This window comes from Pavona decussata, unplaced genomic scaffold (genome assembly GCF_977016875.1).
Source record: "Pavona decussata unplaced genomic scaffold, jaPavDecu1.1 SCAFFOLD_112, whole genome shotgun sequence".
Lineage (NCBI taxonomy): Eukaryota > Metazoa > Cnidaria > Anthozoa > Scleractinia > Agariciidae > Pavona > Pavona decussata.
The window spans coordinates 1,249,582-1,268,782 of NW_028145526.1; the positions used below are offsets into that span (position 1 = coordinate 1,249,582).

Below are 19,201 nucleotides of genomic sequence, written 5' to 3' on the forward strand. Positions count from 1 at the left end.
TCCTTCAAATAACTACAATTTGTTCAGAATACCTCACAAATGAATAACACGGTAAAACGTAAAGAATTTAAGTTAATTACACTCTTTTACTCGTAGGGTTTTCTTCTAAGCATCACCGGTAACGTACGTTAGGGTTTTGGGTCATTATTCTCTGTGTCTTATTTTTCTTAGACAATACTGTTCATTAAACTGTTCATTATAAACCTCTCTTGGATATAGTTAGTAATTTGATGAACTGAACTGGGGAAAGTTGGTTTGACATGATTAATCATCAATCAATAATTCATTTCCTCAATTAAAAACTCAAGAACGTATAAGAATTTTCATTGTTATGCTGCACATTTATGGCACGCGGAGATGCTAAGATATGGGCGAAAATAATTTCTGCGCATGCGAAGAAGTGCAGCAGGATGGAGGTTTCCGTCACTGAGGGGTGGTGTGTAGGGCAAAAGGGAAACTCTGAAAACAGACCTCTCAGGGCATGAACGCATAAGAGAACGATTACAAGTGTGGAGGATGCATAAATACTATACCCAAACCTATGGGTATTACGAAGGTCTCAAGAGGGAAGTGTCCTAATTTATGCAGCGCGCGAGGCCATTTCGGCGCCATCACATCAATGAAAATAGCGTGTGTATCATCCACTGTAGAAACGGTGCTCCTATTGTCAGATGTCTCTCACCTTCGTCGCAATGTTTTCCTTTGTAGTTCGCAGGACACTGACAGCTGTATCCACCAACAGAGTTGATACAAGTGGCGCCATTCTTGCAGGGGTTGCCCACCTTACACTCATCTACATCTAAACAATGAATATAAGAACAATAAAACGGCATTCCAATCAGAAATGCGCGTTTCCCCTCGCCTGGCAATGATGAAATATATTTGCTTCGAATTATGATTGGCTCACTGTGCTGTTTATGTTTATTGTGATAGGTCAGAGTAATTTCCTTGTTATCGACTTTACGACACTGAAATGAAACCACTCTAAAAGATAAATCAATTTCTGGGAAACAGCTAGTCTGTTTGCCTTCATATTAAAAAGAAAACATGCTCTGTTGATGAACCCAGTTTCAAGTAAATAGGGTGTTCATTATGTTAATAGACCAATTTCGATGTATTAAAATTCGTACCTGGTTACGAGGCTTAAGGGGAATAAAACAACAGAAATAACATGGTGGTTCAGATATGAATAATTAATTTCTTTTGTTTTATTTCCCTAAGCCTCGTAGCCAAGCTAGAATTTTAATATATCGAAATTGGTCTATTGTTATAACAAAAAACCAACCAAACAAGAAGTTCACGAATGTGTATTTTGTAACAATGCGTATCGTTTGTTATGTGTGAGCTATGTTATTGTTATTACAATATATTATCATTACAATTTCCATTTGTAATATCGATGTTTCATAAAAAAAAAAACATCAGCCTTAAGGATATGATCGCCTAAAATGGATTCTTTGTATGTTTTAACAACCATTCTCCATTAATACTATAGTGAATGTAAGGGGACAAGAAAGGAGAGTTTCTATTTTGACATTGGGAATTCAGTTAAAGGGCTACCGAGATACCTTGATCACAGTTCTTTCCAGTGAATCTACTATCACATGTGCACTTGTAGCTTCCGTGAGTGTTGGTGCAAGTGCCTCCGTTCTTACAGGGATTGTTGGCGCATTCATTAACATCTGTAAATAGTAAATCAAACAGTAAATCAAACGTTGTCAGGCATTGAAAAATTTCCACCGATTGGCAGCATGGATCATTATTAGCCATATTGGCAGATTGATAAAGATTGATAAATAAGATTGATAAAGTTATCAAATAAATGTGTGCGACATGATTGGTCAGATAGGACTCGTCATTATAATGCACGCCCAGCACGTTGCCAGGATACGTGATCAGCTTATACGATCGTATACAATAGATAGTGGGGTTTGGCCCAGTCTGACTGCGCCTACCATGGGAAAATTAGAAAGCTCCCGCCCTCCACGAGTTTGGGGTAGCATCTTCGGCCAACTGCTGGTCATCTCTTGCCCACACTGGTCTGGTTTGCGGCTAGCTTCTAAAATACGAACAGGAAAAGTTCGTTCTTCTTGGTTGACAATTTCCCTTTGGAGGAGGAAAATCTTGGATTCCAAAATCCGATTGCAGGAATATTCGAACCGCCAGTGCATCTAGCTAACAAAAGTTTAGTTTAGTTTATGTTAGTTTAGTTTAGTTTAGTTTAGTTTATATGCCACACACAATTAAGTTACAATGATTAATAAATTACAATGATTACAATGGTTACAAATGATTACAAAGTTACATGCAGTGATTAAAGTACAAGAGATAGAAAAGAAGTGACGAGAGTACCTAATAAAAACCAAGGGACTTGTAAAACTTAGGTTCCCTCCCAGATAAATAAATGGTGACTAAACCTAGACAATATGGTAAGTGAAGTACTCAAAAGTCATGTTTGTACACCTTTAACATAACAAGTAGTTGACGATAAAGGAAGGATACACACTCTTCCTTTTTTGCCTCTTTGGTTTATATAAAGTTTGCTAATAAGCACTCAAGTCATGAGCTACACAGATGCAACTTGCATAACTCAACAATGCGCTTGGTCACTGAGTACAAATGACTGGAACAACGAAGATGCTGACAAGAGTGTATAACTATTACTGACCTTCTTCGCAATTCTTTCCCTTGTGGTTTGCCGGACATTTGCAGGTATAGCCGCCAAAAGTGTTGGTACAAGTGCCTCCGTTCTTGCAGGGGTTGGATGCGGTACATTCGTTCACATCTGAACCAAGATATAAAAAAGAGGTGAAAATGTGGAAACCAAAATTTTCCTCATGATTTGAAGGCTTACGTTTTTCTTGCTGCACATCACTTTGCTCCAGAATCCCTATTAACTAATTTAAAATCTAACTTAAGAAGCCTTTTCGTCTGCTTTGTAGTGTAGAAAACGCTAAGCATTTTCATGATTTAAAACGATGAAGAGTCTCCATGCATTAAAAAGGCGACAAAGATGGATTTGGCTGATCACAGTTTGCAACTGGTATCGACATTGATTGTTAGGAGTTATGTCAAGACAAAAACTGTTACTTCCAGTAGGTCTAGAGCACACTCTACTACAAAAAAATTATTACCCTGAGGATTGTTCCATATAAGTAATCAAAATGTATTTGTGTCTGTAAGGCCAACCGGACTAAAAATTTGTTTCTTTGAGGCTTTTCCGTAAAATCAACAGAAATCAGGCTGAGAAAAAATTAAAGACCTCAGTAGAGACCTAAGTTAGTTATAACACATTGGGAACATTGCCGTGGTTATACCTTGATCGCAGTTCTTTCCGGTGAATCCACTTTTGCATGTGCACTTGTAGCTTCCATGAGTGTTAGTACAGGTGGCTCCGTTCTTACAAGGATTGTTGGCGCATTCATTAACATCTGCAACAAAAATAAACAAAAAGAAAAAACGTCAGCATAACATTTTCTACTTTTTTCTACTTCATAAAAGAAGTGCAGGTGGATGAATGCACCTCGCCTAAGTTTCGAATTCGTAATGTTAATTTATCTTAAGAGCCCGACTAATGACTACCGAAAAGATCTCAATCGTACGTCATAAATCCTAGTACAAAGGGAAGCATTGATGTAAATAGGTTTCTTTCCCTGGAATGATAAGAAACTGAAACGTAGTTATGGGAGAGATAAGACAAGCTCTATCACAGGATAAGGCTGAAATGCGGACTTGATGTATGTCAGAATCTTCACAAAACACTCCTTTTTGAGTGATTTTCAGTTAAGTATAGAAAACCAAGACCAAAGAAATTACTTCGTCTAATCACAACAGGCGAAAACTATGGAACGACCAATCAGCACTCGAAGCAAGTCCATGCAATTATCCCCAAGCACGGGAAGATGTGTATGATCACGATGCCTTTCGGTTTTGTTTCTCGTTATTTGGAAAAGTGGTACGAGCTTTCCTAGCCAATCAGACAGTACAGTAAAGCTAAAAGAAACCAAGTGAGAGTTAGGCTAATTGAGTATAATGCACTGTCAGAGAGCATTTTTTCAACGGAATAAATCAGGGCATAAACGGATAGACGTGAGTTTCGTTGTTACCTTTGTCGCAATTCTCTCCTTGGAAGTTGGCTGTGCATTTGCATGTTGATCCATCACCATTTGGCAAGCAGGTTGCGCCATTCTTACAAGGATTTTGAACCCTGCAGACGTCTGGTCAAAATACAACATAAGCTAGATGAGGGACCTAAATGAATACGACTCCATATTGGGCAAGCTAGAATAATGTGAAAGGCAAAAATTCAGATCACAGGTGGTAAAACATTAGAAAGTTTTTTTTTTCTTTTCCCTGACCAAAGTTCGTCGTCTGAAGATTTCTCTTTTTATTTATAAGTAAATTTAGGAAGAAAGTTCTGCAAACATGCCACACATGCCGTGGTCTTTTAAGAGCCATTTTGTACTCCAGTAATTTCAAAAACACCTTATGACTGATTTATTGACATCACTGTATGTATTCCTATTCCAGAATAGGGTCAATCGAACGCAACCTTAGTAAAAAGGGTCAGCATATATAGAAACTTACTATGTCCCTTGTTACCACAGTAACGGAAGGAACAACCAGGGGTCCTTCCCAAATGGTACACGTAAAACGCGCCGCAGTTTCGCACATGGACATTAATGCTCCATCGACAATGTTTCCCCGACCAGTTGAAGCAAACCTGTCGCCTGACTGATCCATCCTCCTTGCTCGGATGTTGTCCATTCAGCCATCCGGTTGCATGAGTTCCGCAGTGATGAACAGGTACTGGTGAAGTGGGCATTCTTGTCCCAGCGTCTCCTTCAAATCGATACCACTTGGCCACGGAGGGGAAGTCATTCCTATCGCACTTGAGTATGTTGCCCCTAGGCCTTCCTGCAGCGCGATCTGCGGTATTAAGCTTAGCGTAGCTCGAGCATTCCGGGGGATCTGAAATTGGGATAAATAGTATTATTAAAAAATGGATCACTATATAAAGCAATTCCAGAGAAATGATTGGCTCAGCGGTCATGGTATACAAGCCATTATGCTATGCCCGAGAAATAGCGACCATTAAATTGTCTTCTGGTTGTTCTTGCAATGCGAAATCAGCAAGATCTAGCAATATTTCTTGATTGTTTTTAATAAAACAATTATTCCACACGCGCTTGTTGGATATAAGATGATTAAAGCCATAGGCAATCTATCATCGCATATCCAAAGCGCGCCCGTGGAATAATTGTCAATTAGACTTAACTTGTACAGAAAATACTAATATGCAAGTACCATGTGAGGGAAAAAGGGTGTAACTCAGGTTTGGGAGTGGGATACGCAACCAGCCGCGGGAAGAGGGTGATCATTTATTTTTCTTGCCAAAAAAACTACTCATTGTTGATGTTACAGTACGTTTTTCTTTTAATCTTTAAAAAGCATTGAAAGCAGACACCATTTATGAATACCGTAGTTTCGTGTATACCCTTGCGCTATTAACCGAGTTTGATTATGTGGCGTCAGAGCGCCGGTTCCATATGGTACTACCGAATACTTTATGTAGTGCGTGTTGAAGCGTGCCACAGCAGGTTTATAATGACTTCATAGATTGAACTTCATGTCAAGTGTGCCTATAATATTTGTCATACACGAGGTTGTTACATCAATGACACGGGCATACTTGGAAATAGAAAACCCGACTTCGAATTCTGCCAGAAGGAGTTGAACCTAAGAATGTCAATGCGTGTTTATTCATATGGCTTAAAACATGGCATCACACTTTTTTCACAATGCACATATTGTGGATTAATGTAGCTAACGTTAGCTTATAAACATTGAATAGAGTGTCCTCTTCGCCGACTACTGCCATTTGGAGCTTGTCAGGAGTTAGGTATATTAAACATCACTCTGGCAGCTCTACAATAAAGTGACCCTAAGGCTGGATTTAGAACCTTTACTGTTTGTGCATCAACCCCAAACTTGTACTGTGAATGTAATTTAAACACGCTACTAGTTAAAAAGCATACCTTGATCGCAGTGCTTCCCAGTGAACCAGCCACCTACGCACGTGCACTTGTAGCTTCCCACAGAGTTTTCACATTTGCCGCCATTCTTGCACGGGTTAGCGGCACACTCATCGACATCTGAAAACAAAATCGTTAGAAGTCAATGTTCTGAACCGATCCGGGAGACTGACTGGTTTGTCTGGTTTGATCATCCGACGAATCAGGATCTGACGAAGGGCTAACGCTCGAAACGTCTAGACTCGAATATCTTTACGATGGCCAAATTACCTCAACAACTCCCCTCTCCCCTCCCTCCCTCCCTCCCTCCCTCCCTTCGGGTTGCAGAAGACCAAATCCAACCCGCTCTGAATAGAGTTAGCCCTCAGGAGTTTCCACTTACCTTCATCACAGTGTTTTCCTTTATAAGCTACAGGGCATCGACAGCTATAACCACCAACAGTGTTCACACATGTAGCTCCATTCTTGCAGGGTTTGTGTACATTGCATTCATTTACATCTAAATAAAAAAGTAAAGTAAATTAAAGTAATTTTTTTTATACGACGTTAGATTTAAAGCTAGAAGCTTGTGGGGCGGTGTGATCAAACAAATGTTCTAAGCGAACAGAAAAGAAACTCCTTTAAAATCCCAACTGGCAAGGTCTTACCAGAGAGGAATTTAAAAAGTGTGACCGAGGGTTTTAAAAACAGAAGACTAGTGGTCAGAGAGGGGACTCGAACCTGGGGCCTCCGGATTACGAGTCCGCGCCTCTAACCACTCGACCACGCAGCCTTCTGATGAGGAGGTAGCAGGTTCTACGTTAATTTTTATCTTCAAGTGCTACAAAAAACGTTACAATAAAAAAAGATTAAACAAAAAACAAATGAACAGGCTTGTGAACGAAAACCCAGTGGGTTACAAAAGTTCACACACCTAACCTAGGAACTAAATGTTTACTTATAATCTACTTGGCGAACATTACTCAGTAGAAAGTAGGATTAAAGTAAAATACGCAAATAGATGAAAGAGAAAAAGAAAAATCAGGAGTCAAGCAGATACATAGGAAAAAATAGTATTAAAAATCCTAATGGATGTAGGGTAACCACTGAAATCTTAGAGTTTTACAAGAGCTTACATCAAGTTAATGTTGAGAGGTCATACTTGAGGATCTCATTTTGACCCTGTAGAGCTACATTGTCTTCCTGTAGAACAGTACAACAAAGTGCTCCTTAAATGCTTTATTTCAGTCGTCAAACCTTGAGTTTCATGAACACTGAAAAATGTTTAATATTTCTAATTCGTAAACTAACACATGTAAATACGTCCAAATGCACAATACAACGGTGATAGCAAACTCGTTAGACAAAAAAATGGTTAAAATGACTAAAATTTAATTAGACAATATTAAAAACAGGACCTATATATAAAAATACCAGCCAATATGACTAACTAACTATAATTATCAATTAAAACTGTATAAAATAACATTACGCTAAGTTACAAGAAGTATAAAGTATGTTTAAAACTGATACATCACCAACTCGGACCCAAAATTTCACGGTATGCGCGCACGTTCAGAAGTATTTTATATTTATCAAAAAAATTCCTATGAGGGGAGCGCATTAACCTGATTCATTCAGTTTGGAACACAAAAAATGACCAAAGTCCCGATAACTTATCGAGCACAAAAACTACTTTATGTAAACACTGTTCAGAAATATTCAAAAATCATTCTCTTTGATTTTTCTTGATTTAAAAACTTTATGATTTTGTGGAACACAGTTGAAAAGGTATGCACTAGAAATTACTACTCATCGATAATAAAGGGCCATTTGAAAAATTTTTAAGGCCCGATAAGTTAACGGAACGTTCAAAAAACGGATCACAGGAGCAATGAAGTGTTCCCTACCTGTCTCACAGTTCCTCCCAGTGAACTTTACACCGCATGCGCACTTGTAACTTCCAACTGTGTTGGTACACGTGCCACCGTTCTTGCATGGGTTGTTGACAGCGCATTCATCGATGTCTAGATTTAAAGAAGGTAAAGTATACATTCTCGACCCCAGACCTCTTCCCTTTTGCGCATGACTAATGGTCAAGCCAAAGGCTCTGTGGTCAAGAATGGTAACGAAGAAGGGAGAACGTATGACAGGGCCCTGCTACCTGGAAACTGGTTTCACCAAGGGAATATTACCTTGGTTTCCCAGGATCTTTAGAGTGCTTTTCCATTCACTCTGTAAATCGAGTGCATCATTTTGAAAGCATGATTATTGTCACAAAATCTTTAAAAAGTATCACTTCGAAAATGCTTAGTGCTATTTTGAAGAAATGAGATAAAACGTATCCTTGACATTGGTACATTCCGTTTATGAACTGACCAACCCGGCGGGCCGGTCAGTATTGACAAATGGAAAACCTTCTAAGTTATGGGTGTTTCATCCATTGTTCACTATTCGTTCCACTGTTTAAAGCCAGCGGCGATCACTTTCATGAATGGTTTCTTCAGGATAACAGTTCACATACGGGGTACTGTCGAAGCTCACGTACCTTTGTCGCAGTTCTTTCCTTGGTATCCTGGTTTGCAGTTACAGTAGTAGTCGCTTACTCCTTGTGGTTTACACGTTCCACCATTTTGACATGGGCTCTTTGGTTCACACACATCTTGGTAACAAAAAAAAAACTCAAAGATTAACCTTCCTTTTATTTTACAAATAGAAAACATTTTTCGTGTTTATATCAAGGCTCCTGTTTATATGTAAGCTTAATTATTGGGATAGGGGTTCATGGTAATAGAAATTATTTCTACTACGATGATGGTGTTTTGAGGCGGTGATGAGAAACTGATGATCATGATGATGGCAGTGAAGATGATGATGATGATGATGATAATGATGGTGCTGGAGTTGCAGCTGAACCATGATAATGGTAATGAGAACGATAATGATGATGATGACGATGATGAAGCCGATGACGATAACAGTGATGACGATGATGATGATGATGATGATGCAATGCAGCTCGTAATGATGAAGACGACGATGATGACGATACAGCGATGATGATGATGATGACGATGATGAGATGTTAGCGTTTATGCCCACAAACAAGCAATACTTACTGTGTCCTTTATCACCACAGAAACGAAGGAAGCATGCCGGAGGTTTCTCCAACTTGTACACGTAGTGCCCACCACAGTTTCGCACCTGGATCATGACACTCCATCTACAGCAGTTACCACTCCAGTGGAAGCAGACCTTCCTGCTTACCACACCATCTTCCTTCTTGGGGTGTTCCCCTTGCATCCATCCTGGCGCATGCGTGCCACAGCGCTGCGTAGGGACGCAGGAGTTCGGTATCTTGGTGCCCGCATCACCCACAAACTGGTGCCATTTTCCGATTGTTGGTAAGTCTCTTTGGTCGCACTTAAGGATACTTCGTCTCAAGTTTCCTGAGGCGCGGTCTGCGGCGCTGAGTTTTGTGTTCACGATACATTCCGTTGGAGCTGTGTTTAAGAACAGACTGTCAGTTGGCGTTTCTTTTCTTCTCCTTAAATTGACGTTCTTCTAACCAATTTGCAGATTTTATATTTCCCGATTCGAAACACTGTCACACACAAAATAACTTTGTTTTCAATAACTTTTTGAGATGAATTCACAAAAACATATTAACTTAAGCGTAGTTGAAAATGAACAGAACCGAAAATTGTTTCTTGTAGCCGGTGATCCTTTTTCTCCTCAAATATCAGAGCTCTTCTAAAAAACGACTGAACGAACCCTTAAATAAACGTCCTAATTTATAGTATGGGTATAATAATTATCATTATCATTAAGGTTATCATTAAGGTTGCAATTGCAGCGTTTATTTTGCGGCATTCAAAGCATAAACAATTTCCCTCTTTTTGCAGTTTTTTCTCAGCGTTAATTTCCTCAGCAAACAGAACTCACAGAGAGGCAATCAATTCTTGTGCAGGGGGAGGGGGACGGTAAGGGAGGGGATTTTTGTGAAATCAATTTCCTTTTAATAGGTATAGTCAATTAGACAATGCTGTTCTAGTTGCCAACTAAACATATTTAAAAATTCAATTGAGTACTCTGTTGCCAGTTGTTCCTCAACCCGCCTTCTTGAGTGTGGAATGCTTTGTGTACATGTGGATTTACCTTCATCACAATTCTTCCCTGTAAACCATCCTCCCACGCATGCGCACTTGTAGCCTCCTGCTGTGTTGGTACACTTGGCGCCATTTTTACATGGGCCACTTGCACATTCGTCAATATCTGCACAGGAAAAAAAACAGTAACACAGGCTTACCACCCTGGGAAGATAACTAACACGATGTTGTAGTTTTAACTCTGTTCATTTCAGTCGTATGAAAGCGATTTAGAAAACCTGAAGTAATCGACTCACCCTTTACGGAACACTTTTTCAATTGAGTATCGAAAGAAATTCGCGTTTTCTCTGTTTTTTTTTTTCTTTATTGCGCTCTGTGATTGGTTGGCAAAACTCGCGCCACTTTCTCAACCTATGAGAAGCAAAACCAAGGCCAATGGTGACCTGTTCGCTCGCGTCTTCCCGCGCTTGGCGGCGGTTGGCTCGCATTTGCTTCGATTTCTGATTGGTTAATAGTATTGTTTACGTCTGTTGTGATTGGCCGAAGTTATTACACGACACTCAAATGAAAATTACTCTATAACCTTCTGAGTGATTCAAACTTCGAGTTCACCGACGATGACAATCTTCATGTTTGAAGTCTTCAGTTCACACAGTAACTACCAGCTACAATCTCTTGTACTTAATTATTACTTCGTTTTCAGCTGATAATTCACATGAGGGAGTTCATGCTCACCTTCGTCGCAATTCTTTCCCTTGAAACCGTCCGGGCATTTACACTGGTAACCACCGACAACGTTTGTGCATTGAGCGCCATTTTTGCATGGTTTGTGGACATTACAAATATCACCGTCTGCAGAGAAATGTTAAAGTTCAGTGTTAAATGGGAAGCGCTTTGCATTGAGCACAGCGAAAAGCACACGCTCACTGACAGCTTATTTGAATCCTCTGTAAAATTCAGTTTCTGTCACCGATTTTCATTTTGTTAAACCTGTCTTGCTAAACAATTTTAGTGAGTTGGTGTAAATGGGGCATAAAGCAGAAAGTTGTATCTTTCTTATTGAGCTAACTTTCGCGCAGTTACTTAGTAATTACATACAATTTTGCCCTCTGTATGCAATTAGTACGTCTTGCAAACAATTGTGGAAGAGAAAAAAAGGGGAGATATGCTTATTGCGGGATAGGCTGCACTAAGCAAATTGTTTCGCGCTTTTGTTGAGACATTTGCATGTACACCAACCAGGAAGGGGCACACCCCCTGTGTGAGACTTATATTCCCATGCCGCGACACATCTTAAAACAGTCCTAGAGATCTAGCTCACAGACGCTCCACCCTCAAAACTTAGAAGTTATATCGGAGGCCAGATCGGTGGGCCAATGGTTCCACTGTTTGACAGTAGAAAATCTACGTTGAATATACGTTAAGCTCTCCAAGTGTTGGTAAAAGGATTTGGGATGTAGATGTCTTCAAGTTAATGAGACAACTTGAAGGAAACGCTATGTAATCCAACACCGGCTGGAGGTCAGGTTCTCGCCGAAACAACCCTTATTCCTTATGAACTTTTCAAAGGCTTTTCTTTGTATATCTTACCTTCAGTACACCCATAAAACTCCACTCTCATAGAAATATGTCCATACCAGGTCTTCGGCTTGACTCGTACGTACTGGGCCACGATTGGTGGATCGATAACCTCTGTGGACACCGAGTAGCGGTCATTGTTGCCTTGGAACACCTGCGAGTGTAACAGTGATTGTTAGGGAAACATTTTTATGGCGTCAAGTTAAGGAAAACTAGGACGATATACCTTTTTTTGTGACGTATTAAAACATGTTTAGTTTTGGGGGTACCGGTAAGTCAACCACTTCAAGCCGGACTCGCTCGTTTAAGCTTATCCGAGACTGTCATCAGCAGTGAATCCAGTTTCAATGCCAATTCTATTTCTGTCAGTTTGTTGTTGTTGTTGTTGGCTATGTGTCCTTGGCTTCTCTCAGAGGTTCTTCTGATTGTAAAGTTGCTATTTGGAGGTTTGTATCAACAGAAATAAAGAGATTTTCTCCAGGGAATCAAACTTAATTAATACTGGTGCTCCAAAATTTTTGTTTCTGAATCTTATCTTTTTAAGCTAAGGTGCTAAGCTTGAAGTTATTGACTCAAGGAGTTCTTCAACTGGGTGTGGTAAAACCAAAGCCAAGGAAAGTCACTACTTTTTCTAGTAAACACCGTTGCAAACAACACAATGAACCAATTAGAACTTGAATCAAAACTTGCAAATGGCATCAAGCACGCGAAATACAATAATTTTAATGTAATACTTTAATTTGTTAAGAATGCTGCGAGAGTGTTAAAACCAATCACAGACCAAAGTATAAAAAACAATGCAAAGGCGAATTACCTTACACACACGATTGGAGAAAGAATCTTAATTAACATGGGCCCAGTTGTCCAAAGCCGGATAAACCCAACCCAGGGTTAGTGTGAACTTTCATTCCAGGTAACTACTAATCGATAGGGTTTTTCCAAACAATATTTTTTGAACCTTCAGTTTTAACTTTGACGTTTCTTTGACTTAAGAGTAAAATTAGCTTTTCGAAACATTTCTAACGAGCGAGAGAAAACTGACTTTGGTTAGCTTTTTAATTGTGGATTAGGTTAATCGACTTTCGAACAACCGGGCCCTGAACGTTAATAACATACCGTCACTTGGCCACTGAGCTCATAATCCTTCCAGGTCTTTCCATCAAAGCTGTAGGCCAGAGTGTATGTCTTTACCCACTGGTCAGAGTCCATGCGGCCCTGAGAACTCACGCGACGGACCTTAGCAACCACGTCGAACTTGGCTTGAATCCACTGGTTAGCGTCGTTAGTCTTGGCCGACCACGCGCCGACTCGTGAGCCTGTTTTCTGGAAATGAAGACGGCCGTTGTCTGGACTGTGGTTACTATCATACTGTGAAGAGGCTTTTATGGCGTCTGCCTTGATATGACCACTCTGCATGCCGAGAGCGTTCATGCATAGCGGAGGACTGGGCGGCACAAAACCTGGTCAGAAAGATGACGTAATGAGAGAATCAGCAACAGCAATGATGACGTAAGAAGCAGGGACAGGGTATTACCTCCTCAGAGTTGGAGGACGACAGCTATAAAACCGTTGAGGCGCACGTGTCAAGACCAAATAAATGTAGTATCCATGGCTTTAAGTTTCGAAAAATGTAGGTGCCGAATGGAACGGTATACTTTTCACGTTAACCGAAGCCGACTTGAAAACAAACTCGCTCCAGCCGTGAGTTTTCCACTTACGTCGGAGAAACTGGATTTGAGTATGAATAACCCGATTTTCCGAAAAGTTAGGACAACCTTGCGAAGAAAAACCCAAAATTCCAAAATGTCATTCGGAAAATTTATGTTCCATTCGATTTCTCACCCGGATTTTCCGGAATGGAAAACGCCCGTGGCAAAGAACTGGACCATGGCCTATATACTAATGCGACTGAATAAAACATATAAAATGTCTTTCCAACACACCAAATAATCTGTGCAAGCCAATTTGAGGTTTTCATTCCAAAAACGTAAGAACAAATTCTAACAAGACTACTTTCATCTTTACCCCCGCTGCCCTTACAAAGTCATACCGACAGCAAATAGGGTACGCATAGTTCCCCATTCTCAAACAGGTTAAAACCGGTTACCTACCTGTTTTGCAGCCATAAAGCTCAAGTCTCAAGGAAATGTGCGCATGAAAGCTTTCGGGATGAAGCCGAATATAGCGAGTGTAAATTGGCACATCTAACACGTTTACTTTGACTGTATTCCGGTCTGAGTTTCCAGTAAAGATCTGAAAAGTGAACAAGACAGGAGTAAATGAGACTATATCACGAAACTTTTCCATTTTTTCCAATTATAACAACAACCTTCTCCTCGACACAGTCCAAAAATTGTTCGTCAAGTACCTTGTTCACACATGAAAAACTTCTAAACTACTAACAGGGGACTATATACAATAATATTCAAAAGGAAGATCTAAACACATGCGGTACAAGCTGAGAAATAACGACTTCCACCGACCAATATTCGAGACTATTCGATTCAGTAGACACTGCATAAGATATCTGGGGCCAGTCATCTGTTCAAAGTTCCCCAGAAATCTCAGAACAATCGAAAGTCGCAACTCGTTCAAGGGCAGGATCAACAATTAGATCTATCCGGTCTCGTAAGTTGATGTATACAAGTATTTTAGTGATAGGATCACTTGCACATAAAAATTCTAGTCATTTTAGCCATAAGTTTAATTTTTTAGCTATATGTTAAATTTTTAATAACTCTTTTTAATAAATATAGGAAGACTACATAATCATCTCACCAGTGTTCCCCATTAGCTGTAAAGCTAAATACCTTGACACCTGAATAAAGCTATTATTATTGTAAAATCCCTTCTTACCGATAATTAACCTTCTTAACTGGCAAAAGGAAGAACAGAAAAAAGTCGGCCAGACACACAACAAAACTAATGAGGCTTCCTTTGATTTTTTCACTTTTCAAACTGCTGCTAAAACTAGATGATAATATAGCCCCGTTGAAGGATAAAATGACGCTTCAAAGTTAACTTTGCTCTTTTCATCCTCTAGAATCGAAGAAATACATAATTGTTTTGCTAGGATGTAAAAAAAATGCTCAACCCAGCTAAATTAAGTGATTTGACGGATTATGTTCGTGAATAATTTGCAGATTTTTAAAAATACTTACAATTGGATTACTGTTTTCACCATATGCTTGATAGTAGCCATTGTTGAGACTGTGTGATAACCAGTATGACATCACCCACTGATCAACATCACTCCTTCCTTGTGTCATCACCTTGGTTATCTTCACGATCTTTCCGAGATCAACCTGCAATTCCACGAGAAGAGGTCTCAGGCAACAACGCCAAGTTAAACTATATTACATTCAAATTCATTTCTCTTAAAAAAAAAACTGGAGCATAACTGAGATTATTTCCATCGGTCTTTTAGGATACCCGTTTCAAACTTTAAACATCTTAAAACTGACTGATTGCCTGCCTGCCTGCCTGACTGACTGACTGACTGATTGACTGATTGACAACTGATTGATTGATTGATTGACTGATTGATTGATTGATTGATTGATTGATTGATTGATTGATTTAATAATTGGCATATGATTAGCTCATACTAATTTCCCTATTACAGTGCTCAATTAGTTATCGCCGTTCAAAGTTGAAGTTCTTAGATGCTTATCTTCGCGGAGAGCTTGTCTATTACTGGACGGAATTTTACGTCTCAAAATAAGTTCAGCTTGACAACAAAAATAGCTTAAAACATCTTGAAACTCTCTTGCGGTCCAAGGGGAGCTTACCTATCCTACCATGCTGGCAGCATTTAATACAATATTTCTACTGGTTGCTTATTTTTATAGTGGGATTTACAAAATGCATCAAGCATACCACACCCAACTGACCTGAATCCACTGTCCTTTGTCGTTGTATTTGGCTGACCATGCGCCTTTTTTCACTCCTGACTTGGCCAAGTTGAGCCGCGCGCGGTCTGCTCCGTGGTTACCATCAAACTGGCTAGTAACAGTAATGGCGTTATCGGGGATTTCTCCGCTCTGTATACCCAGGGCTCCCTCGCGGCACTCTGGGCTTGGTGCTGGTGGTGGCGCTCCTGTTGTGGAGAGTTATATCATCCTTATTTTATGTTTCTTAACAATCGCATTTTTTTAGTCTCATTTAAAGTCAAGGCATTTGAGTGAACCAGTAAATAGAGTAAAATTTTCAGACTTTAAATTCAGCTTGCTAAAAGGTTTCACTGGTCAGATTTTACGTATAATTTTGCGTGAACCTTTGAGCGTGTTATGTACAAAATTGTCATTTCAGACCTCTGAAACCTATTATCGTAATTTCACCAAAGTAAGGCGGGAAGGCGTGAAACTTTAATTTTGCACAAGTTTTGTAGAAATCCTGCACCTTTTTGTCCAGTGAAACAGCCGTAAATAAACAAGATTTAAAAGTGAAACGAAGATTTATCTTTGTTTGTTTCTTTTTATTATTATTATTTTTTAGAAGGTTGCGATCATACGAACTTTTCTGATCTTTTTTTTTTTTTTAAATTGCCGAAGATTTTCAAGGAAGCTTGCTTTATTTTTCTTTGAAAGAAATCACTGTAATTAATTGAAATTTATACTTTGTTATATATAAGAAATTAACGCTTGTGTTCATTGGGTCTAACGTGAACTGAAGGTCATAATAATTTGGAATTTAGAAAAGTCACGCGATTGTGGAGGTACCGTACTACTTTGTCAAAGCAGAAACTGTTGTTGATCTCAAAAGTACAGATGACGAGAAATCCTATATGAAGAAGATTCCTGTGCAGGACAAGATTCAGAATTTTGGATCGAGACGATACAAATTAGCGCCTCGGAAATGAACGCCTACTTAATTAACATCGGGGAAATTAACACTCGTAGAGATTGACATGACTAAAATTAAGGCTTAGTTTTACAATTTGCGTAGATTTCATTGCAAACTTAATTTAAAATTAACTTAAAATTTGTTTCTGTTCATTGTTCATTGTTTAATTAACTTTAAGCCGGCTGTCTACTGTTAATGTTTACCCTGGTCTCACGTTACCTTGACATGACTCATCCAAAATCATTTGCAGTTTTCCCTTCAAGGCGTCAAAGTTGTCGACTTGTATCACGTACTGGTTGTCGTTCATAGCAATCTGAAGAAGCTCCCTTTGGTTGATTCCATGGCCAATTCCAACTGCAATGGTTCTTACTCCACGCGCCTAGCAAAACGTAATACCTTGATGTGTAAGTTTACGACGAAAATGAGGAAGAAAGGAGAGAATGATGATGATGATGATGATGATGATGATGATGATGATCATCATCATCATCATCATCATCATCATCATCATTATCAAAGCAATAATGAGGATGACGATTATGGCGACAGACGAATAAAAGACGATATCTACAACTTGTGGCATTTTCAGTGATCATGATTCTACTATTTCAAGAATAATTATTGTATTAGTGATTTTCCAGGTTACATTGTTTTGCAAGTAGACTATAATGACAACAGTGAAGAGTACTAGAATATCAGACACGAATATAATGGGTACCAACCTGCAGTGGTCTTAGTACTTCCGGGTAAGGCTTGCTACCTCTGTTGGTCTTTCCATCGGTTAATACGACCAAAATATTTGGCTTGTCTTTACGATCACCACCAGCGTCCGTAAACAGTTTTTGAGCAGCCATTTCCAATGCCTTGTCAGTGCGGGTCCATCTTCCTGGATATTTGATCTCCATGACGCGCTTCTTTAGCTCAACGATGTCGTGATATTTTGCGTTTGCCAAATCGAACTCCAGCGTTGGGTTGGTGCTGAAGGTGATGATGCCGAAGTGGGTCGCTTTGGTTGATACAGAAAAGTGTCCGATCAGGGATTGCACGAATTCTTTGGCTTTTCTGAAGTTGGCGCTTCTCACGCTCCCTGAACCATCCAGAATGATTCCAACATCCAGTGCCTTTGTGCAAGCTGCAAAATAAATAGAGCATTCAGCCAAAACTTACTTGATTTATCCAAAACACATGTTATCGGTTAGCCCCTAATATCAAAGAGCAATTTTCCTATCTTGTCCCCTTACTGTTGTACTAGGGAAAACTTAATAACTTGTCAAGGAAATTCACATTGGCTGATCATATCCTTAATTCCCATGACTTCAGGGGTTGAATAAGCATTGATATTAAAAGGAGGAATTTGATGCTGATCACTATTAGGGCCTAAGAGGTTACGATGAAGACGCGACAGAATTCTGAAATCAACGTATTTACCAATTTTGCGTACTTTCCCTTCCAAAATGTTAATATACAATCGTTTACTGTCGCTGTTGGTCGTTCAGACGTTCAGATGTTTTTGATCATGTGTTATATCTTGAAACAACGCAATCATGTGTATTCCTTTTCCTATTCCTTTACTGGAAAAATCTAAAAAGCGTGATTTTTTCCACGGAAACATGCTGTATAGGCTTCAGGATATATCTTGCCACTTCCTTGTTCCTACGAGGTAAAATCTAGTTGGGGATTTCGTTAACTTCCTCTATTTATGAAATCACCCTTCCTTTCCGTTGTTGCAGTGATTGTTTGTCTTTTGTTTATTTTGGCTACACCAAATCATCGCTGAGAAAACAGTGCTTTAGCTGAACTGAATTCAGAGTGAACTGGCTCAGAATTCGAACTGTCAAGTTAAAAACCGTCCTGTACAAGCAAATGGCGAAAAAACCGACCTTAAAATGAGAAATTAACTTGGCCAATTTGGGCATAAAGAATCAAAGGCAGCCGTATTCAGTTCATTGGTAGCAAACGTTCTTTCGCGGCGTTTTCTGTCAAAAACTTACGTTTAGGACAGGGATTCTCAGAACAAGCTGAAGTCTCCTCCACCTCTCCTGAACAGCTCTGGCCGTTTCCTTTAGGTGGGGGACTGGTGCAGGATCTCTCTCGGGCCTTGATACCTCCACCACATGACTTGGAGCACTGGGTCCAGCTCGACCAATCAGACCACCCTCCATCCACATCGCCCGCACCTGCAAAAAATTACAATCATCACAGAAATTAGTGTTTTTTGAGGATTATACAATCAATTAGTCAATCAATCTTTACTGTTTATACTCAAAATCGTATCATGTTGCATGGCGATCTTCCTAGGAGTCGGGTAAATTTAGCTTAAAATACCTAACTACCTAACCTAAAAGATAAATACAATAAAACCTTTAAAGTTAATTTTCAGTGAGTGAAATGTTCACAAAAAATCTTTCTCATTGAATGAAATTTTAAAATGGTTTAAATTGGGCCAAAATTGAGTGTAGGCTCCGTTTTGCAGACTCAGTTCTTGGTCTGGGGGTATAACAATTTCACTGGCATGGGAGTTTCTAAGATTGTAGGAATGTATACTTGAAACATGAGTAAAAATTCGACACAAGTACGGTGGGAAACGATTATCATGGACTTTATACATAACAACAGCTAGCTGTTTTAATCTTTGCAATTCTAACTTTTCCCAGC

The 19,201-nt window shown here is 39.4% G+C and overlaps 1 protein-coding gene across 5 annotated transcripts in view; it reads right to left on the bottom strand.

Annotated features, from left to right (window-relative positions):
- The window catches only part of LOC146470718 (uncharacterized), a 47,115-nt gene that overhangs the window by 18,674 nt on the left and 9,240 nt on the right, over positions 1-19,201 (bottom strand). For 3 of the 5 annotated variants that reach the window (XM_085121667.1, XM_085121666.1, XM_085121670.1), the window contains 21 exons: positions 18,538-18,723; positions 17,269-17,678; positions 16,766-16,925; positions 15,595-15,800; positions 14,863-15,006; positions 13,813-13,954; positions 12,818-13,161; positions 11,714-11,855; positions 10,859-10,975; positions 10,173-10,289; positions 9,134-9,517; positions 8,563-8,676; positions 7,925-8,041; positions 6,418-6,534; positions 6,039-6,155; positions 4,588-4,971; positions 4,107-4,217; positions 3,318-3,431; positions 2,669-2,785; positions 1,569-1,682; positions 683-799 (listed from right to left, as the gene is read on the bottom strand). In XM_085121667.1, the coding sequence (XP_084977793.1) occupies positions 683-799; positions 1,569-1,682; positions 2,669-2,785; positions 3,318-3,431; positions 4,107-4,217; positions 4,588-4,971; positions 6,039-6,155; positions 6,418-6,534; positions 7,925-8,041; positions 8,563-8,676; positions 9,134-9,517; positions 10,173-10,289; positions 10,859-10,975; positions 11,714-11,855; positions 12,818-13,161; positions 13,813-13,954; positions 14,863-15,006; positions 15,595-15,800; positions 16,766-16,925; positions 17,269-17,678; positions 18,538-18,723 (3,774 nt within the window). The remainder of the gene's footprint in view (positions 1-682; positions 800-1,568; positions 1,683-2,668; positions 2,786-3,317; positions 3,432-4,106; positions 4,218-4,587; positions 4,972-6,038; positions 6,156-6,417; positions 6,535-7,924; positions 8,042-8,562; positions 8,677-9,133; positions 9,518-10,172; positions 10,290-10,858; positions 10,976-11,713; positions 11,856-12,817; positions 13,162-13,812; positions 13,955-14,862; positions 15,007-15,594; positions 15,801-16,765; positions 16,926-17,268; positions 17,679-18,537; positions 18,724-19,201) is intronic. The other 2 variants (XM_085121669.1, XM_085121668.1) reach the window with 1 other exon arrangement.